Below are 22,769 nucleotides of genomic sequence, written 5' to 3' on the forward strand. Positions count from 1 at the left end.
CTGTTATCATCACGGCTGCAGACGCAGGTCGGCTTATAATATGTAAGGAAACAGACGAGCACGTGTTTGCAGCTCCTGCAGGCTGAAAACACGCCTGTGGCGATGTAGCTCTCTTAGAGCAGAGCAGTATATCAGCCATACATCAGCGTTCACGCATCACCCGTGTGTGACACACACGCTGCTGCAGCGCTGCATCATATTCTAGAAACGGCTCCAGCTTTGACACCCAGCTTGTCACTAAACTGGTGTCACGTTAGGCAGAGCGCAGCGTCAGACCTGAAGCAACAGATGTGCTCACATCTGTGTCAGTGGGCTTTTGTTTGTGCTGTTTTTAACCCTTTAAGACCGACCATAGAACCAAGTCTGCCAGAGCTTATATTAATAATGCAAATTTGCAAAAAAGCAGCATATGCATCAAAATAAACTATTTCCAGCAGTGCAATATGAGTCCTAAGCATCCCAGAAACCACACAGAAAGTCATGAAGTCAAAGATAACTTTTAAAAACACCAGTATAGGCTCATGAGGCCCTGATGGTAAAAACTACATTTCCGCAAAATGACGTCACTTCCGGTTTCGGGCAGGTCATGGCGGACATGCGATAGTTCGTGCTGATGGACGTAGGAAGTGTTACAAACAGCTGATCGGATCAGCAAAGCGTGTTTCTGGAATATTATGTTTTTGTTGCTGCAAGTGCTTTTTATGCAGTTTTTGCAAAACTATATGTGGAAGGAAACTGTGACCGAGGACAAGCTGATGGCATAAGATGGAAGTACAACTCCTCCGGTTTCATATGCAAAAAACATTATTGTGCTAGCTCACGTGGTTGCAGAGCTACCGGGATTTAAAAATAGTTACGCAAAACAGAGCGTGCTGCTCCGACCGGCTTTAAAGGGTTAATGGACACAGCTGTTTGACTCTTATTTACAGTATACAGGGTAAACCTAATCAGCTGTCCAGTAAATACTGGACTGATCACATGACTCACCGTGCATTTTTTAAAACAAACAGTCGTTATTTATTTCATCCTGGACCCTCAGGTCAACATTTTGAGTACCTCCTCCTTTAGAGACAGCCCTTCGTCTTTTTGAGCAGCAGGTAGGCTGTTTAAAAACCTGTGTGTCAGCACTTATGTAGCTGCAAACTCTGATGTCAGAGTTCAGGAGTGATGTCACAAAAAATCCAGGAAACAGAATTCCTTTTGGTGGAGCCATTCGGGCATCGCTAACAACAAAACACTTCAGAAACACATTCGTGGATCAAACCGACTCGCTGCTGTGCACGTGACGTCTTTGATGAGTCAAAGAGTTTACAGTTTTCATTTCGTTTAGATTCAGCGCCACCATCTTGGATTGGAACGACGCTGGTCTGCTGAGAGTGGCGTTCCACAAAATTTCTGACTGGAAGCTCGGAATTTATGACTTCCAGCTTATTCAGGAAAGCACCGTTAGGGCAGCTGTGGGATTATCACAGGCCAACATCATCATCTGAAACCCAGTAAAAAGCTGCACTGTGAGTTTAAATCAAACTGATAGCAGCCACGTCCCGTCGGTGAACGATCTGCACTCAGCTCAAGTCAAACTATCATGTTTGAGAGGAAGACCGAGACGTGGAGAAAGGCACTTCCTGTCTTATTTTCCTGACAGTAAGACCTGGCAGACAATCGAGGAGGCGGGGCTACAGGCCAGCTGCAGCAGTCGATGCTGGAGTATAAACACGGCCGAGGTTGGCACGCTTTGAAGGCTCGCCCGTCTGTCAGACACGAGACAGAAAAATGTTTAAAAAAATAAAAAACAACACAGGCTATAATCGCCTTCAAAAATAATAAGCATCCTCTCAGCGAGTCTTACAATAGAGGACGATCTGTGTTTATGGTAGGAGAGAGCGAGCGGCTGCAGCCGGAGCAAACCCACACATGTTCTTTTGGTTTTGTTACTTTTTTACTAAACATTGAAACTATTTTGTAACAAACGTTCACCTCAGCTCTAAAAGGGCATCTCATCCCATAACGCCGGCTTTAGTTTCCTGTTTCTGACTCAGCATCTCACTCGAGTGTCTCCGCACACGAAGCAGATCCCAATCCTGTAATTAATCACTTGCACACATCGAATGCTAATCAGAGGGCGTGGCCACAACCCCTGGCAGGAATCATCACGTGTGCACGTTTAACGACCGATCACAAACACTTACTTCTCTGGCAGTGACTCTGTGACCAGCATCGTCCCCTGAAGTGTCCGTTGATGGTGCTCTGAGGGCAGATGGTCTGACCTTGGGCTATGCCTGGACACACGTCTCCACACTCTCTCTCGTTCTTATTGGCCACGATGAAGTTGTCCTCCACCGAGTCCAGGATCTTGGACCAGTCCAGAGTGGCGAGGTAACACAGGTCCGGGTTCTTCTCGATCCTCACGGCGCCCCGGGTGATGTTCATGAGGCTGTACAGGCCCATCTCCTTCATCTGCAGCATCTCGTAAAGCACGAAAGCGTAGTTGAAGAAGAGGTTGTTGCCGCGGATCACCGTCAGGTTGGGGAACAGATCGCTGAGCGTCTCGAGGCCGTAGACTCTGAACAGCAGCACGTAGTCCGTCACCACGCGCAGCTTCGGGTAGCTCAGGCCGCGGAAGTCCTCCGTCCGGGTCTTAAACATGAGCAGGATCTTCAGGTGGCCCTCGATGATGGTGCAGTTCTCCAACGACTGGAGGTTGGTCACGTTGTTCCGGATGTCCTTGCTCGAGCAGACTGAAAGGACAGAGAGGGAAGCGCATAAGAAACAAGCAAGTTTCACTTAACAGAAGCTTATTACTCCTTTATTAATGTTCTTTTAATAAGAAATGTTCAAATGTACTTTTGATACAGAACAATCAGTTTTCACAGATGACTGAAAGTTTTCCATGGATGTCGTTTCTCACACACGGCAGCACGCAGCGGGTCATTTGTGACTTTATACTGGAAATGCTGTTTGTGACTGAAGCGAGGGCGCTGCACAGGTGAACGCAGCACAATATTTGCCTGTTATATTCATCCCTGTCATCACGGCGACGATGAAAACCCGTCCACAGGACATTTGCATCCTTCAGAGAGATGTTGCTTTGGCTTTAATTCACATCAATTAGCCGACTGTGGCAGGCTGAACAGACAAACGTGTCCTCAGTTTGCAGCTGCATCACAACAACTGGATGTGAACATCAGTACAAACGTCTTTCTCCCAGTTTCAGCCACAAAACCAGATTTGCATCAAGGTGAAGAAAGACATTCACGAAGCGACCACTCGAGTCCGAAAATCAGACTCTCTGCAACTGCCTTTCTGTCTCTGACACACACACACACACACACACACACACACAGTCTCATTGGCTATAGCAGTATTATTGTACAGCAGCGTTTGATCGAGCGCAGCAGCCTAGAGCTGCTCAATTAATCGAATTTTAACCTCGATTACGATCTGGGCTTTCAACGATCATTAAACATTACTGAGCCGATTATTAGCCCCTCCCTCGTGCTTTACTCTCGCGCTGCTCCGTGTGGCGAATCGAGCGCACCTCTCTGCATTTCCAACACGTGTCACAACAATTAAGAGCAGCGGTCTCCAACCTTTTTTGCGCCACGGACCGGTTTATGCCCGACAATATTTTCATGGACCGGCCTTTAAGGTGTCGCAGATAAATACAACAAAATAAAACTAGTACCGGTACCAAAAAAAAGATGATTTATTCATAACACACATGAAAAGACCCAGGAAAACCGAGTAAACGATAAAAACGATAACAAAATAACGCTGAAAACCGATAAAAACCCTGAAAACTATACATTTCACACCTGAGCCTCAACTCTCGCGGCCCGGTACCAAACGACTCACGGACCGGTACCGGTCCGGGGCCCGGGGGTTGGGGACCGCTGATTAAGAGGAGCCGAGGGAAGCTCGGAAAGCTCAGCAGAAGTTATTTGGAGAGGAGAGTGACGCTGTTGGTTGAAAAGAGGTAAAAAACTTGAGTGGTGTGGAAACATTATGGGTTCAGAGTCAGACGTGGATCAAGTAGACACAGTGTGTAAACTTTGCTACAGTGTCGTAGCTGCACCACAGAGCAACACTGCAAAGTTCACTAAACATAGATGTTTACATTTGTCATTTATTTCTTATATTGCAAACATTTGCACTGTTATCAGTATTTGCACTATTTTATATTATTTTTTAAAGTCATTATTCAACACATTATTATTGTTAAATAAATATCGTCAAATAATCGAGATCTCAGTGAAAATAATCGTGATGATCATTTTTGCCATAATCCAGCAGCCCTACAGCAGCCACGAGGAGGTTAACAGAAATGATCCACTCTTCAGCTGGTGCAGACACAAGCTTACGTTTAGACAAATGCATGCGCACACATCTGCGCGCGCATCAGAGGAGAATTCATCAGCAGTAACTTTGGGCGAGATGTGCAGAGTTTCTCGCTCCACATAATAACACATTAAAGGCAAATTACAGGAGGAAGAAACACTTCGTCGTTCTGATTATGCAGGACAGGTGTAACGATGAAAACAGTATTTCTGTTGTTGACGTGACAAAGCAGGTCTCCAGGTCGGCAAAGCGGCCACAAAAACAACAACACTGCCATTTGCAAACCAACAGCTGTCACAGGACAGAAACCAGCTCGCACACATTTACTGGACAGAAAGCTTTGCATCACATCTACACCCCAGCCTCAAACACAGCCCGTTCTCCTTAAACGTCCTGTTTCTTTGAACTGCCTGCAGCACAAATGCCAGGAATAAGCAGAGCGTGGATGTTTCTCCACCAGAGCAGGTGTTTCGTTCACATGAACAGACTTGCTGTGTAAAGAGGAAGAGATGTGATTTACTGGGTCACACGGTGACAGAGGATGACGGCAGAGTCTGCCCTGTTGCCACGCCCATTTACATTTCACGAGCACGCCCATTAAACTCAGTAGTTGTGAGACATAAAATCCTAATTTGCTCCCTCGATTTAACTATGCATGGACTGTATCAGCCATGACAGCAGCGTCACGGCCTAAAAACAGATGGTCGTGGACATAAACAGCACCGACTGATTCAAAGGCAGCCGCCTGACAGACGATAAAAAATCCTTTAAACACTTTAGTGACAGAAAAAAGAAAAAAACTCTTCCCATACTCAGAGTAAAGGAAGCTCGTACTAATTCATGCTAATTATTCACTCTGCTAATGTTTCAGTTAATGTAGACGTTTCCTTTAGGAGAACGTGAGCCTCACAGCCAGCCTCGCGCGTGTGCGCACCGCGCTGCTCTCAGTCGCTCATCAGCCTCAGAGCTCCGTGCATCTAAATGCGTGAACCCTCATCACAACGCCAATAATAAGACGTCAATAACACTGAACCCTGAATCCCAAAATAGGGAAGATTTATTGCAGTGCATTGATTGGAAACTGACTCCTCACCTGAGCACGCCATTTCCCCAGGTGTGAGCTAACCATTAACTCACCATTTGGTTAATGGTTAGCATGAAAAACATGTCAACAATTCAGGTTCAACCTACGACCAGAATCACACATCAACAAAGTGGCTGCTTATAACACAGAGCCAGTAAAACCAGTAAATACTGAACCACATTTACTACAGAGTCACGCTGCTGAGAAGGGCAGGTCGAGTTAAACTTTGACTTCCCTTCCTCCGACAACAAAGACTGAACAGTAAAAATATCTGATGCCATATCTGCAGTGGCGTTACGCTTGTTTGCAGTAACTCCTTCAGAGAAACACAGAGTGCAGAAAAAGATGCTTTCTTCCAGGCGAGACTCGAGTAAGACGAACGTCAGTGCAGCAGGAGAAAGAACACGTGTCGAGCTTTAAAAGAAACAAGTAAAAGCAAAATAGAATCTGTAACATTAAATAATTCATCTCCACGTATCCACTGGCCAGTATGCACATTTTGTGCATCACCTATAAATCACATCCTTCGCTGTCTTTAGCTCGGTGCTGAGATTGCTTCCAGTGAGAAGACGCACAACAAGCTCAGAGAACAACAAACTGTGCAGCTACATGTATCCACATTTGTGTGGACGCAGCCTCCACCAGCTCAACTTTGTACTTCCCCCTGCGGCGAGCCGGCAGCCAAAAACAACTCATAAAAGTAGTCAATAAATCCATTTTAACTGTTAAGCATCTCATCAGATAACACTCGAGTTTGAAACAACAACAGTGACTCAATCAGCGAACCGGTGTGGCTTGACCACGCCTCGGCGCAACCTGCATTGCAAAACACCAAAACAGGCAACTTCCTCGGCCGTGCGGCGGTTGCTGTAAGTCGCAGTGATAACAGCAACCTTACACCTCTCTCTGCCCCTCCCGCCTTATCTCGCGGACACATCGAACAGACCCACAGGTCACCCGCTCGCTGTCAGCCTGCAGCACTAACCGGATACCTATTGTGAAACACAACAACATAAACTGTTACGCAACTGCACAGGGGCCAGGGTGCAACTCACCCCTGCCCACAGTTATCTTCAATCACACCGAGAGGACTCGAGCCTGACCCTTTACACATGGAGGGCTCTCTTTATAAACAGCGCAGGTAAGAAATACGTGAGAGGCAGTGAGGCCTTTCTGGTCGCCCGGCATGCTGACAAGCTTCCTGTTAGAGAAGCTTCACTGACACAAAGAAATGTTAGAGGGCCATGAGGGCAAGCAGCACATGGACGTGCACAGGGCCTCTATTGCAAAATGGAGTCTTGCTTTCAACTGACAGGAGTGAATGCTTGGGGGGGGGGGGGGGGGGGGGGGGGGCTGGTTGTTAGAGCCCCTGTGTCTGTAGAGTCTTCTCCTCCCAGGTTTGGTAGCAAGAAGATCCAGGAGTGAGCCAACAGGGAGAGGAGGGGGCGTGGCTAGAAGGAAAGGGGGTCCATGGAAAAAAAACAAGGGGTGAAGGGGGGGAAGCAGGGGGTGGGGGGGGTGAAAGTGTAACCTGAGCCCAGACAGGAACGCAGAGTGACGTAAGGGACCTACAGGACGGTTGGTGATCACATGCATGAATGAAGAGCCGCTATGCGCACACACGCACACACACTAGGGCAGCCACAAACGATTATTTTGATAGTCGACTAGTCACCGATTATTTTGGCGATTAGTCGACTAATCAGATCATCATCCATTGGACATAAAACGTACAGCTTATTGCACCAGCAGCATCTGCTCTTATATAACTATCATTAGCTTACAGCTTTAAGTGTTTAAAGTATGTGCTAACTAAAAATAAAGACAAGATGATAGTTTATTAAATTTTAATGAAATTTGCAGATTGTTTCGGTGAAGTTTAATAAACTCCTTACTATCTAAAATATAACAGGACACCGGAGTATATTCTTGAGCATCTCACACTTCTGATAATCAGCTGTCTGCTTGATGTTTATTCAGCGGTGTAAAAACTATAACTTTAATCTCAGCCAAACCGATTTACTCAGGAACAAATAAAATACTGAAAAAAGACAAACAATAACATTTTTAAGTTATCTAAGTGACTTATATATCATGTTTAACCTGAGTAGCGAAAGACTGCGGTGGGTTTGAAGATGATTTGCGGGAGTCCGGTGTTCTCACGGCTCTAGTTAGCCTAGCCCCCGGCTAGCTATCGAGCTAGTGGCTAACAGACGTCTCCGAAAACGTCGGAGCGCTTTTGAAAATATGTGGTGTCTTGATAAACTGAGCAGATATTTGAGGTTTACACAGCTACATTCTCGCCTGAAAATATGTTAAACGTTTATTTTGTGACCCAGAAAGAATAATAAGAGTAATATTAAAACTAACTAGCTGCCGCCATTGTTGGAAACTGAGCTGGGCTGCGCTATGAATTCTGGGACACAGCTTCTTCTTCTTCGGGGTTTAACGGCAGCTGGCATCCTTGTACATGCAGTGCTGCCATCTTCTGTTTCAGTCCGTTATTACACTCTTAAATCCTACTACTTATTCCTGCGTCTTTTGGGATCTTACAAAGCTTCAAACGACGCGTCGACTATTAAATCAGTCGTCGACGATTTTGATAGTCGACGCAGCCCTAACACACACGCACACATGCGCACACGAGAGCCCTACCCAAGTTCATCTACAACACATAAAAACATCACAAAGGTTTTAAAATATTTTATTCTATTTAAAGTATAAATAAAAGGATTCAACAGGTTCAATAAATCCACATTTTCATTTAACATTTGGACGCTTCTGGTGTGTTAAAGAACACAACAAATAAAACCCAATAAAACGAATGCAGGTGGGACAATGACCGAGATCCCTCTACAGCCCACACCGACACAGAGGACCACCCACCAGGGAACAGCCTGGTGCCCTCAATACACGTACAGCATCTCATAATTACAATAACAACCCAATCAGCCGCTAATGAACAGGGGGGGGGGGGGGGGGGGATAACAGAGCGCTGGCTGAAATGTTCTGTACCACACTGCAGACCTCTATAGGAGACATGTGGGCCATCCACCCACCTGCCTTGTCTGTTTGACACTTAATTTGGCAGCAGGAATGAAGAGGAGGAGGGAGGTATATTTTTAAGAAGGGGGGGGGGGGGGGGTCAAACAAACAGAAAGAGCAGAGAGAAGCTTGGATTTTAAGTGAAGTTGGTGCGTTACAGCCTTTAAAAGGAGATTAAAGGATGAATCAGAAAGTTTGTCTTCTTGTTGCTTGAACAGTTATGAGGCTTATCAAAGTGAATCAACTGTTGCAGTTTAGTCGCTGGTTTCTGTTGCTTTAATGATAGTTTGGGAGCATCGGGAAGAAGCAGAGGATTATCTAGGAACAGCTTCAGAGGTTCTGATATTCCCATGTTGGTGTTAGTGTCCAGGATTAACGTCGCAACCAACCAATGACGTGTGACTATTCAGTTAGCATGAGCCTAGCTAATAGCTAATAGCTAATGCTGTGATGAGTGAGCCAAGTTTGGCTAACAACAAACCATTTATTATATTCTATAAATTAACATAGAAAACACAGTTTTTACCTACATCGCAGACCTATGACATCACAGCAACATGACTGGTCAATGCTGGATCAACATCAAACACCACAATCCTGCCTCAATGCAAAAAAACCTGATTTTTCTTTAGCTAAACACCAAATGTATAACTCAATATATAAGTTATGAAGGACAACATATGACCTGTGCTGGATCACAGTAACCTCTGACAGCTTTAAATCAGCACAAACTGTTTTAATAAGTGTGAAAAAGTGCGCTCTGTGATTAACTGTCACCCTAAATCAGCCAAACTGAGGCCCGAGAAAGATCAGGCCACTTCTAAATTGGGACATGCACGCTGCTCTGTTTCGTTACTGCCTCTTCACCTCAGACGTGAAGCAGAACGAGCCCAACATCCTCTGTCCAGCTCGGCGTGAGCTCGGCGTGCTCGGGTACGTCTGGTGCAGCCGAGGTCGTGTACCCGCTCTCACAGCTGCGACCTGCATTATAGCGTAGCTACGATTTCAGGCAGATTCTTCTCTTATTTTTAGAATTGTGCCCCCTGCAGAAAATGTAATATGCAGCAGCTAACGGCGATGAAAGCGTATCACGGTGGCGTGCAGGCTGCCCTCTATCGCCCGTGGACGCTGAGTCCAGAGTGACGGAGGGCAGCCTGCACTTAAAGTGAAACCAGACCGCTCTAGCATGAAACCAGGTGGCAGCTAACTCTGGACTGTGAGAAGTTTCCTCTCGCTGTCAGCTTAGGCACATGCTGCCCCTGATGAGGTGATCTGCTGATTATAGATATGTCAGCAGCTCAGTTGCTGAACAAACCTCAGGGGAGGGAAGGTGCGGTCGCGGTGCCAAGTGGACTGCCAGTGGAAAAATGCGTTTGTTTGTTAATACAACTGTGGAAAGTCCTGAGAAGTAAAGCCAGCTCCCCGCGCGCCCACTGCCAAGCTGTGGCTTCACAGCGAAAAACGATGCCGAGAAATTGCATGAAAGGCATTTTGATTAGCGTGTACCAACATGTACCTCCAAAACAAAGAGAACCGAGGACCAGAATAACAGTACGTGAGCCAGCGAGGGAGGGGGGCATTTCAATAGTGGAAATAGGCTCAGAGCCAATAACAGAAACACACAGAAAAATATTCAAATCTATTTTCTATTAAGAAAAAGTGGGAAGGAAACGAGGAAGCGGAGCTAACACGTGCACGGAGAGCGTCCTGCGCTCAAGACAGCCGAGGAGATCAGAGAAAGGTGGAGGGAGGGGGGAGGGCGGCAGTGTGTGGGTTGGAGCACCTGTTCCTCTATTGCCTCAGCTTCCCATTGAGGAACATGGCAGAAAGGAGTCGGCCTATTTATACACAACGCCGGGTCGCGTTACAGCTGTGGCGCGGCGCCAGGCTGTGGCAGAAAAGAGCAACATGCGCTGCCCTGCGCTGTCAGATGGTCTGCCAACAGCAGAGGCCCGAATCAGATCGCACTGGTGACTCTGGCTCGCCTCCTTCCCTTTTACCTTCCAGCTCTGGCAACGAGGAGAGAAGGAAAAAAGCGGGCGAAGAGGCGCAGACAGAGGGAGACAAAGAAGCGAGGCACTGAGTGACGGCGAGTTTTGCGCCGCGTGAAATCAGCCACACGTGAGAGTGAATCCGTCCTGTTGCTGCTGTGTCAAAGAAACAAAGTCAAACGTTTCTGCCCGTGTGCGCAGCGTTTTCCTTCCTCTTTCCAAAACTAAAAAGCAAACTGCACCTGCGAGCGCGTGCTAACAGTCACGACCACGAGGATCTGCAGTCAGTTGAAATCCGACCACACCAGGTGACACTGCAACATATAAAGAGCATTGTGGGCAATCCTGACATAGTCAAAGCATTTTGGAGCGTACGCAGGTAATCAACTGCAGGCCGGCCTCTGCTGAAGACACAGACACACACAGACACACACACACACACACACACACACAGAGTGAGTAATGCAAGAAACATCTGATGATCCTTTTCATCTTCCTACGTTAGCGAGCTCAGCGTCTTCGTGCGGTGAGCCTCGGCCTGAGAGGGAGGCAGCCGGGGCTCAGTTACCCTGTTTGACTTGCAGCCACAGCGGCAGCAGCTGCAGGGCTCGGCCCCACCAGCCCCACCAACGCTTCGACCCACAAACCAGAGCTACACATGAGGCTGGAGGAGCTACGCCTGCCTGGTGGCCCTGCCAAATCTGCTCCCTCTCTCTCTCTTTCTTCTTCGACCCGTCTGCTGCCTCAGACGCTGAAAAAATGGTTGTGATGAGACATTTCCAACACTAAACTCCTTCATTAAACACTGTTTATGCCTCAGCATTAGGAAACAAAAAAGAAAGACAATGCAATAGCTGTGATTACACAGCTGCCCGCGCCGTAGCTCAGCGTGCTAATGGCTCTGCTACACGCTGAGCTTCTAATGTCCGGCTCTGACAGTTTAGGGGTTTTAGCTGAGGTATTCCCCGTGTGGTGAACGGATGAGTAAGCTCATCCCAGGCATGGCAAATCCTATCGATTTGACTGGATTGCTGCTCGTCTGCCAACTCCGAGCTCCAGCTGAATCCGGCATTTGTTCCAAGCAAAGAGCAGGAGGGGAAAACCAACACAGACACAGAGAGGGGAAGAAATGATTCGACTCGAACTGCACTGAAATGAAACTCCAGCTGCTCGTGTAACGTGTGTGTGTGTGTGTGTGTGTGTGTGTGTGTGTGTGTGTGTGTGTGTGTGTGTGTGTGTGTAACTATGAGGAGGGACGAGTCAAGTTAAAACGAAGGACGTGGGAACGGAAGGACGAAAAGAAAGAAGCAGACAGAGGAAGGAGAGCACAACGACTACCAAGACATCAGATCTGATGTTCGAAGGGTCGAGAAACACGGACGGAAAGCGGTAGAAAGCAGAGGCCGGAGGGACGGCGAGCAGAGCGGCCATCTAATGGTCCGTTTGTCTGCACCGTAGGACCACCAGCTCTCACTGGCTGCTGCAGGAAAACCTTGAAGCACACGGACGTTTGCACAAATATGCAGACACACATCTTTGCCTCCCTCCTTCACTTCTCTCCCTCCCTCCCCCTTTTCCGTTGCTCGGGCCTGTGCCCGCCGTCTTGGTGCTTCCTCCCGTTTACCGAAGCACAAACACGCCGCCGATCTGCAGAAACCAGCCTTCCACCTTTAAACGTCACGGTCATCTCGGTACACACTGAGCAGCGGTGTGATCCATAAACTTTTCATCAGAAATATCCCTCGTCCTGTTTGGTTTTCCATACGGAATATCTACGAGCATGCTAGATATATATTTGTGGGATTTAATATGACATCATGTTAATGTTCAGCCAGCCAACAAATCCCTGGCTGTTACCTTGCCTCTGACAGACGGGCCCCTGGCGTGGAGCGCTGTGGCCACGGCGGGATTGTAAAACGACTTCCACTCATTACGCTGTCATTTAACAGCGAGGCATGATTCAATATGGCCTCCTTTGACTGTAACGGAATTAGGAACGCTTGATGAGGCCTCATAAACTGGTCGCAGGCGCTCCATCTCCTACGTCCCCTTTCACAGCGTCTTGGCGTCGGCCTCTGGCCCGTCTGCAGCCTCAGCTCCGCTCGGCCACTCCTGTTACTCCGTGCTGTTGACGGGGAGGAGCCTGTGTGGCCCTCTGTGCTGACCAGCTTTAATTTATTCACACCGACAATCTGAATTCCTTTCGTTCCTCTCGGTCTGACTGGACCTCGTCTCTACAGGAAATAACGCCCGTGCACGGTCTGTTTGTGCAGTCGTGCTGTGACGGTTTCGATAACGGAGACGCCGCCGGGTTTGCTCTGCAGGCCCAACGAATCAATGTTAAAGCTTAAGCGCGAGACTTGGACATAAAAGTCTGTTCCTTCATGCTGAATAAGCCAATCGGAGCAGAGTTGTAAATCTGGGGCCCGTGGACTCGCCTCCACGCTGACACACTAGCAGGGGCGTGTTTAACACGAGGAAGCAACGAGAGCTGAGGAAGGTGACCGCTTTAGACGAGCAAGCATCCGAGGATTATTAGATACCAGTCCTTGGAGGTTGCCACACTGTGGGCATAAATGAAAGCCCGCTCCAACACATAACAACCATCAGCCCGAATCGTGGCTGCAAGGCAGGATGGACGCTTCCTTCTCGTTATGCCAAATTCAGACCCTACCAGCCGACTGCAGCAGATCAGTGAGCTTATATGAATCAAACAAGCTCCTGTTCTACCTGCTGTGGTCTTCTGCTGCTGTAGCCCACCTGCTTCAAGGCTGAACGGTGCCGTGAGTTCAGAGATGCTAAAGTATCAGGTCATCTCTGACATCAACAAGGCATTTTCACACTATGGTTTAAATAAAAGTGAGCCAGGATAACCACATTAAGCGCTTCAGGTGTTGGTCATGCTTGTTTTTGCACATTCAGTTCAGCTAACCTGCAGCCCGTCTGCACTTTCAATTAACGATCTCGTTTTCTTTTCTGCAGCCCAGCATCAGCAGGGCTGAGCCTACAGCTGTTTTCTAATAGCTCTCGTCAGTTTCCCTTAAATCCTCTGACAATATCGGTTTCTACAGGTCGAGATCATGACTCACTCATGTCTGCAGCTCAGCAGCTGTGAGTCATGCATCTATACGCTCCCCACGGTTGGTCGTTTGATCCAGAACAAATCTGAGGAGGCTCAACTGATTAGCTGTAAATGTTCTCCAGATTTAACAAAAACGTATCCTGGTGTTAGGAGCTCCGTTACTGCACGTGTGACGGCCTGAAGGTCACCTGTTACCCAGTGAAATTATCGACACTCCTAAAACACAGAAACGGTTCAGCTGTAGTTTTGTGAAGCAAGGCCAGATTCTGACTTTGGCTTCATGAAGTGGTGCAGAGGTGGAGTGAAGAGAGGAGGGGGTGTAATCAATTCATCCAGACCATCAGATCAAACAGCTGTTGCCCTGCATTGTGTTATAAACCCAGCACGTTCTTCTGATTTCCACAATAAAAGCACAAACTCGCTCACTTTGGTCCAAAAGGTCCATCTGTGACCCTCGTCTGCTGGAGGTGGTGCAGGTGGTAGTCTCCACCTCCGTTTCCAGCTGTTGTAACGCTGCTGCAGAGAAGTGGCTGCGCACTACAGCAGCGGTGCTCAACCCGCGGGCCGCGGGCCGGTCCGTGAGTCGTTTGGTGCCGGGCGGCGAGAATTGAGCCTTCGGTGTTAAATTTACAGTTTTCAGGGTTTTTATCGTTAACTCTGTTTCTCTGGGTCTTTTCCCGTGTTGTCGTTGTGCGTCTTATTTTGAAAGAACTATTTACCTGTTACCATAGCGACCAGAGAGCATTAAGGATGCTGCTAATAAACTTAAATTCTCATTTATTATCATATTTACAAAACGCCAAAGTTTTTGTCTCGGCCGTATCGTTTTGTTTTGTTGCATTTATCCACAACAGCTTAACGGCCGATCCGTGACAGTAGTGTCTGACATTAAACCGTCCGTGGCCGCTGCAGAACGTCATCACAGAAGATCTGCTGCAGCTGAGGAACCTCAGTCTTTAAGCAGGACTCCTGTGGGTGTTTGTGATCATGCAAAGCTGAAGAGTGAATCACAGTCTGCATTTATCACAGGATTATTAATCAATTGCATCACTTCTTTTACTGCAGCAAGCCTGAGACAGAATTTAAGGTGCTGTTATTGACAGACCGTGGGCGAGTTAGGGCCCGATCGGTACAGCGCTGATTGTGGAAGGAGACAAGATGCTCACACTTCAAGTGCTTTTAAATATAAAACAATCACAAATGATCAGGTTGTTCTCTAGCTTCGGTTAGACGAGGGGGGAAGCCACGGCTGGCACCTTTAATCATCAGTCTCCACAATCACACATTAAAACGTATAACTGGGTTCAGTGCAGTGGGGCTAGACGTGTCTTTAGACAGGAAGAGGCTGGGTCTAACTGCCAGCACAGCTAGTGCTGTCACCATAGCAACGCATCTCATGCTACTTGATCAGGACAAAAACAGAGACCCCAACCCGGCACACGGAGTCACCGAACACTAAACGTGTGCGTGAGCTCTCATAAAAAGGACACTCAAACATGTACAGACACACGCAGCAAACATCATCTGTGAGGGCCACGTGATGCGGCGCGTGCAGGTGAACACGTTAAGCATCGCTTAGACCCAGCTGGAGCAGGCGGGGTTAATAAGAGAAAGCAAATAAAAAGAGAGGCGTCCAATGGATGCTGTTCACACCTTTAAGAGGCCTGAAAGAGGAGGCTTTCCCACAGCGCGGAGCAGGTGTGTGCATGCGTGGAAGAAAGGTCTGCAGGCTGTGTGCGTCTGCAGTGTGAGGGAAAACAAACGAGCCCAGGGCGGCGAACCCGCTCACCCCTGAACGTGAAACGAAGGGAAGGAAGGAGGAGTTTAAAGGAGGAGAGGAAGGATAGAGGGAGCAGCAGCTGTTGTGGAGGAAACGTGAAAAGCTGCATCTTCGATTGTTTCACGTGATGTTTATACAGTTCATCTGTGTCACTTTAACCCAGACAGAATTAATAAATGTGGCCCACACACACACTGCAGGGAAATATTTAATTGTAATAATATATGACTCAGAAGCTTTGTCCATCTTTTATATACAGTCTATGCAGCTGTGATTCGTCGCCTGAAATCTGTAAAAACATCAGCTGCTAACGCTGACGCTCGTCAGCTGTGCGCCGTTTGATTCGTTTATCATTCGGTCCCTCGGCTCAGTAACTGATCTGACAGCACCACTGTGTGCTTGCAGTTACATTAACTGCCAGCAGCCTCACTGGGCGCCAAACAGACACTTTTCAGTCACATGACAGGCCTCCATGTTCTGTCCATATCGCTCCAATGGCCTAAAGCGGGAACGTGACAGTAAATCCAGACTCGTGTCACAAACTGCAGATTTTTGACAAACTTCTCGTCTCCTGCTGGGCTTCACGTCGTCTCTGACACAGACGTTACTTTATAAACCGGCCCAAACAGTGTTGCAGACGTACAAATGTGTAACTGGGATCAATTAAGCTGCTACGCTTTTTCTGAAAGCCAAAGAATGAGAAACCAGTTGCATGGCCTTATTCGGTTTATTGTCTCATCTGCAAAACATCCCTTTGTTGATCCCTGCGTTACGGGACTGTGAAGTCCCCGACGGTTAAAATAGGGCCGATCCAAACAGCAACAAGGACTATCTATCAGATTGTTGCAGCATGGCGTAACGGCGCTCTGCGTGCTCGTGTGTGTGTGGGTGTGACCCCATCCCTCCCCTCTCAGCTAGACCACATTTCTGTGCAGTGAGCAGGGGTTTACATAAACGGTCACACTCCTCTATCTAGGAATGGGAGTCGGGGCATCGGCCAGGCTTTGTGTTTAAAAACAACAACCTATCACGGAGCTGGCAGCCTGCGATGGGCTGGAAACACGTCACCTGATCACGGCCGTTAGATGTTACAGCGTGGTCATGTCTAATAGCATAATGAAAGGTTTATGTCGGGATCAATGTGTTTTGACTGTTTGCTTATTTTGCAAGGTGACAGCAGCGGCAACATTTGCCTGCTAGCATGTTACGATTGGCTACGATTAAGATTAGGGATGATTTTTCTGACATCTGGCACTTCTGAGCAAATTCCCAGGAAATCAGTGTGGTGAGCTATCGTCCCTGAAGTCACAGCGAGCGTAAAATCATTCAGAAAGTCCGCCTAAGACTCATTTACCAAATACTTTCATGCTTTGTTCTGTTTCAGCGTCTTTAAAAGCAACCCGTGTGTGGACACTAAATGTTGTTAAACACACCACAGCAGCCGTTATGTTATTGTCAGTGTTTAACATCCAATAAAATCTGCTGCTCTGCTTCGGGGATGAGACTGAAACTCATCGACTGAATCGATATCAACACTGGTATCGTATCAGATACCAGTAGTGCTGGTATTGGCACAGTATTGGAAAGTCACAAAACCAGTAAAACTGCACGATTTTCATTCACCGTGATTTTAAAAGAAGAAGAATTCCAAGTAATTACATTTAATAATAATGGATTGCATTTATATAGCGCTTTCACCTGGATTAAAGCTTCACATCAGTATCCTGGTGGTTGGAGACCATTTCCACATCATTGTATATTAAACACAGGTGCACATTTTGAGGTACGAGTGCACTTGTTGCCAAATCCAGTGATCTGATTGGTCAGATCTGTTTATTCAGATGTGCAGATGTGAGTCTTTTTACGCATGAACTATTCACACAGATTTTACAGGCCTCTCTCTGGGAGAGACACCTGTCAGAGGAAACTCATTCCCACTGTTCATATCAGCAAGCTCCTCCTTCAGTTACCACCCACCCTCGTGACCACAGGTGACAGTGGGAACGTAGCTCGACGTGTAAAGCGACGGCCTTGCTTTTACGCTCAGCTCTTCCCAACACCCTAAAATTCTCCTAAACTTCTCTAATCGAGGTAGCAACTCAGAGTGGGCGCTCCACCTCTGACCACCTACCTGCAGGTATGTAGTGCCAATCAGGCTTTATGTTTATTACATTTGAAAAGTAAATCTAACATGTTAGCACAGTAATGATGTGCTGCAGAAATGCATTTACTTGGTGGCTCATCAAGCTGTGAATTTGTGGGAGTCAGAAGAGTCGTCTCGTGTTTTCCATCCCCCACTTGTTCCGCTGTTGATAAAAACTGCCGGGAACATGCACACAGTGGCAAGTTAGGAGAAGTTGAAAGGGATACTTGGAAAGATAAGAGCAAAGGAGGAAGCACTTAGCAAAGGCACCCCAACAGTTAATTTCCTGTAGCGGTACATATCGCCTTCCTGGCCAACACTCAGGACCCAGTACGCCGCCGGTGGAGGCTCAGTTCATGACCCCGATTGTCCACGGCCTCTGTGAACGAGGAAGCGTGCGAAATGAACGGCAGCAACAATCAACGTCGGGCCGCGATATGAAAGCCTTAAAGATTCAGTGTGTGGCCAATGAAACAGGAGCACAGGCTGTGGTGAAGTGCAGGTGAATGCTAATGCTAAATTAGCCTGTACGTACAGCTATCTCTGTGTTTCTGTCTGACCACCTCAGACGGGAAGATTTCCTCTTCTTTCTTATCCAGAAGTCCGAGGACGTCCACACACCTGCGGTGTTTAGTCCCTTAAAATCAAACTCTTCTTATAAAGATGTGAAAGCGGTAATCGCACCCGGGTGCCGACCACACAACCACACTGAGACCCTTTGGAGGGCGTGGTCTCAGCAGCCGCTGTTTACCAACGTGACCCGACCTCAATCCGAACCGACAAGCAGGTTTACGCTGCAGGTTTGAGGAGAAATAACATTTCATAAGGATGAAGGTACTTTTAAATCACAAAGGTGTGCACAGGTTTGCAACCAGCCGTGAAAGGAAGGTAAATCATCCATGTTGCTCCCGCCTCAGACACGCAAACTGAACGTTCTCGTGTGGTGACGTAGTGATGCGTTTTGGTTCACTTGGATTTTTCTGCGTCAGGAACAAAGCCACAAGTTTCACTTATTAACTGATAGAGGTGGGAATCACCATACATCCCACGATACGATATTATTGCAATTTTTAAAAATATTTAGTGATATTCAGATTCTGTACATAAAGGTAAACTTTATCAATATTCATTTTCTCTAATATCAAAGTCTCACACTCAGTCTTTCTCTCATTTCAGTTTGATTGTTGACAAACTGAACGGTTTGTATTACAGTCTAGTCCAACTTAACTGAATCAACCATCTGGTACAATTATAGCTATTCTGAACTATGCAGTTTATGAAAACTATGCAGCCCCTTCAGCAACTGAAGAATTTGAAAGTCAATTAAAACAAAATATAATTTTACATTAAATAAAAAAGTTTTAAACTTAATTAAAATAAAACATGTCTTAAATTAAAATAAGTAAACTGTCATGTTTATTAAACACATTTGGACAGTGAAGGAATGTCAGGATTCTTGCTCAGAAAAAGGATCAACATGCTCTAAAGTCAGAGCACAAAAACCTTTTTGTAACAAAGTATCGATTTCTGCTGTCCCTGTATCCATACATTATTAGCAAACAAAATATCACCATGCTACACAGTATCCATTTTTTCCCCCACCCCTATTAACTGATGCGGACCAGAGGAAACGACCTCCGAGCGTGAAAACACGCCAACTCAGGCTTTTGTCAGAACAAACTACCCATTTACAAATGAAAAGAAACACCCATAAACATGTGGATGAAGCCTAATACACAGTTCCCATCAACGCACACAAATAAATATAAATAGAAGACATAAATTGCCCGGAAGTAGGCTGGTCAGTAGCTGAAAAATGAGATCCTGCAGACAGCAAAGGGTGGCTGGGGCACATACTCTAGTGAAACACACACACACACACACACCTACATGGTGGGCCACTTCAAAGACATTCCACAACGTGCACAGCATTGTCGGAAAATGCCAATGTGCACTTCACTGAAGAGCGCCTGAGTGTCCAAAAGAGGCTACAGACAAACTCGCAGACAAATGGAGGCCGAGCCTTCCCGATTTTTACAACAGCACACGGTTCTCCATTAGCTGAGCTGTCAGAGCGACTCTTCAACTGCTCCTCCTGAATAAACGACACCACTCTGGAGATTTGATCGAGACAGCAAGAGGGGAAGAGCCAATCTGTGCGTCCACGCTGGTTAAAGAAATACAGACGTGCACGTATGTATATTCATGCATGCTTGCAAGCAGCACAGCCGTGCCTGACGGGAGCCAGGAGTGGGCAGTTGCACAACTTGTTTTTCACAAGTCAGACCAGGAGACAGCTCAGCGGCAACAACTGAACAACCTCTCCTGATTAACTGTGACAAAGGGGCCAATCACAATCAAACAACAGCCTATAAAAGCTGATTTGTTACATGTTTTCTGAGGTGCCGTCAGCTACGGCGTGGGTTATTTATCAGGGCAGCTTCTTCTCATTCTTGTGTCTGAGATGGAGGTATCAGGCAGCGTGTGGATCCAGAATGAAATATTCAAAGTATTTTGGTTGTTGCCCCGACCCCACCCCCTTTTTTTGGCGTAAACATCTCAAAAGTGCCAAATATGGTCACTTCCCAGAGTCCTCACAGCCAATGACATGTACCCCATTCCCTGAGAGAGAGAGAGCGAGAGAGGGGAAAAAATAAAAAAAGACCAGGAAGGAGGGGGTACCAGCAGCCCGGCCTCATAAGACCCCCTTTCAGGGGCCTCTGTTCTGTCTGCATACATGACCTGTGTAAAGTAGCCACATCATTTCCTTTGAACCTGGCCGCCGGGAGCCATTTTAAGCTACACAACCTGAAGCTTGGAGAGTCCCACCATTGCTGACAAAAAGAAAAACAACAGGTTCACACACATTTACATGGTCGACCTGCTCACTTGGACTAACAAAACACTCAGGCTTGGGCAACACATCGTCCAAAAACCACTGAACACAAATCTCACAAGGATTAATGTGGGCCAAAGGTTAAACCGCTGACAAACACACAAAATGTTCAATAATTGATCTCAGAGGCGCTGCAGACTTTCTGTTTGTTTCACAACGACTCATTCATTCATTTCATTTGCGATATAAGACACAAGTGACCTATTATATGAGATCACCCTTAAAAAAATAAGAAATTACACAAATAAGAAATACCAGAGTGGGCAACAGTGCTCATTAACTCCATTCGGCCCATAAAATGTGGGCTCGAGTATGGTGCACTGTGTCCCTGTGTTAAAGCACCAGCTGAAAACAAAACAGCGCACAGCTGGATCGTGATTAATCTGTGCCAATGCACATCTGTACAGCTGTAATCACCCTCCGCGCTAATTCATTGATAAAAAGAACTAAAACCGAGGCGCACTCTGGGGAGGAAGGCAGATGGAGGCTGTCCCGCCACCGATGCAGACTCTCAGCGGCTAATTTGTTTACATTCAGGCTGCGTGTGCGCGTGAGAGGCCTAGCAAGGCTCGCGGGGCCAATCCTGCCGCCCCCAGTTTAGCCTCGCTGCCGCGGACCACCCTCGTCCAGTTACAGCCACTAATCTGACCCTCGGGTGGCGCATTTAGCGCGGGCCGCTAAAATATGTACCTTTAAGAGCCGGCACGAGAGGGGCGGGGTTTATTAGCCGATAATTAATATTTGTGCGCCAAGTTATCAGCCTGAAATTACGAGCCCCTTAATTAGACCTGGAGGAGAATCTGAGCATGCGCCAAAATGAAAGCAACAGTCCCGTGACTCACATTATCACGCTGATTGATAAAAAGAAGAATATGCCCCCCCCAGCAGTGACTGCAAGGTTCAAGAAAAACACACTATTGTTCATCTTATAATGCAAACATCTGCGCTTAGGACAGGGTCATTTCCCGCGAACACACACTTCACACTCACGTTAAGTTATAAGAAATCATTAAAAATGAAATAATACTCACTTTCTCCTTTTATTAGTCCACACTGACATATAATGCAGGTGCACATGATAAACAACACCATCTGTGCTCGCAGTTTAAGCGTCAGCCGCCTCATTTTGGCTGGAGGAGAAGTTGTACTCTCTTCTTGAAGTCGTTCAAAAAACAAAAAACTTCCAATCTTCAGGGAGAAATGTTTAAAGTGAACTAAGAAATTGCTAAAAACTTAAAAAGGTCCAATAAAGCCAGCCGATGTGAGGTTTCCTCCCCCTGTAAGGGGGGTTATAATTAATAATTGTCTTCTGTGCCAAATTTGTTATGTACGTGAGACACTAAATAACGTGATCCTGGGTTCTGTCGACACATGGGCGAGTAAAAAATTTCATTTTCCAGAAGTGAAGTCGACAGTCCACGTTCATCTGTTTGATTTTGGTGCCCCGCTAAATCAAGGGGAAATTGCTATTATTAATAATAATAATATCCCACACACAGACAGCTAGTTTGGAGATCCCCTAAGAAGGTCCGCTGGCCCCGGGCTCATTCCCCTGTAACGTGCCGCTCCAGTGAGGGAGGACCTCGGGAGGTATTTCAAAAACAAAACGCTGTTTTCCTCATGCAGACACGGGCTCGAGTTATGAACAGCACCCCCCAAAAAACACAGGCAGCCTTTCGTCTCTCGCTTTCTTTCAGAAGTCTTTATATCACCCCCTGCGTCCTGGTGTCTTCACACAAGCTCGTCTCCCTTTTCCTTGAGCAGGGAGCACATCCCAGGAAACTCCGGCAGGAAGAAACGTGCAGCTTTCCTCGCGTCGACCTTCCTCTGAACTCCTTCACCCCCGCTGACCACCGCAAGCCCGTAAAAACGACAAAACGGCGGAGAGGGGAAAAACTAACTTGGAAAGGTTGGGAAAAACGCCACTTTGCTCTCACATTCCCCGTGAGGAGTAAAAGAAGCCGGAGAATAACAACAACAATGCCCGCATTCACCGTGCACGCTGCCGCCGTGAGGTGAGGAAAGTCGCCACACCACGCCGCCCGTTTCTTCCCTCAGATTAACGTTAGCTGGAGGGGGCTAAACGGCTAACGTTAGCTAGCTAATCCAAAACAAACGCGGTTTCGGTGTCGGCGACGAGAGTTCAAAATCAAAATAAAATCAAAAACACGCTTAAAGTGAACAGTCCGAGTCCGCCAGCCCAGAAGAAAAGGCGAGGAGAAAAAAACGATGAGGTAACGAAACGTAAAAAAGACTTAAAAAGACGGGTCAAGTGTAAAAACTTGGATTCCCGTTTAGCGATCGCTCTCCCTCAGGTTCCCCCTCTTTCCGTCTCTCTTTCTGCGAGCCTCCCCACCAGTAAACAAGTCCTGCCAGTCACCTCAGCTGGGCCGCGCGGGGTCGGCGGGAA

General features: G+C 47.0%; 1 protein-coding gene and 1 long non-coding RNA gene across 2 annotated transcripts in view; both read right to left on the bottom strand.

Annotated features, from left to right (window-relative positions):
• The window catches only part of insrb (insulin receptor b), an 80,363-nt gene extending 57,607 nt beyond the window's left edge, over positions 1 to 22,756 (bottom strand). The window contains exons 1-2 of the mRNA XM_085152899.1: positions 21,391 to 22,756; positions 2,190 to 2,738 (exon numbers count right to left, since the gene is read on the bottom strand). Of these exons, the coding sequence (XP_085009025.1) occupies positions 2,190 to 2,738; positions 21,391 to 21,484 (643 nt within the window). The 5' untranslated portion in view covers positions 21,485 to 22,756. The remainder of the gene's footprint in view (positions 1 to 2,189; positions 2,739 to 21,390) is intronic.
• LOC146490612 (uncharacterized) lies at positions 9,839 to 21,384 on the bottom strand. Its single transcript, XR_014872599.1, has 2 exons — positions 19,117 to 21,384; positions 9,839 to 18,398 (listed from the first exon to the last, which is right to left on the bottom strand). It is a non-coding gene; the product is annotated as an uncharacterized LOC146490612 (long non-coding RNA).
• Positions 22,757 to 22,769: the final 13 nt, after the last annotated feature.

The sequence above is a fragment of the Neolamprologus multifasciatus genome, chromosome 23 (assembly GCF_963576455.1).
Source record: "Neolamprologus multifasciatus chromosome 23, fNeoMul1.2, whole genome shotgun sequence".
NCBI lineage: Eukaryota > Metazoa > Chordata > Actinopteri > Cichliformes > Cichlidae > Neolamprologus > Neolamprologus multifasciatus.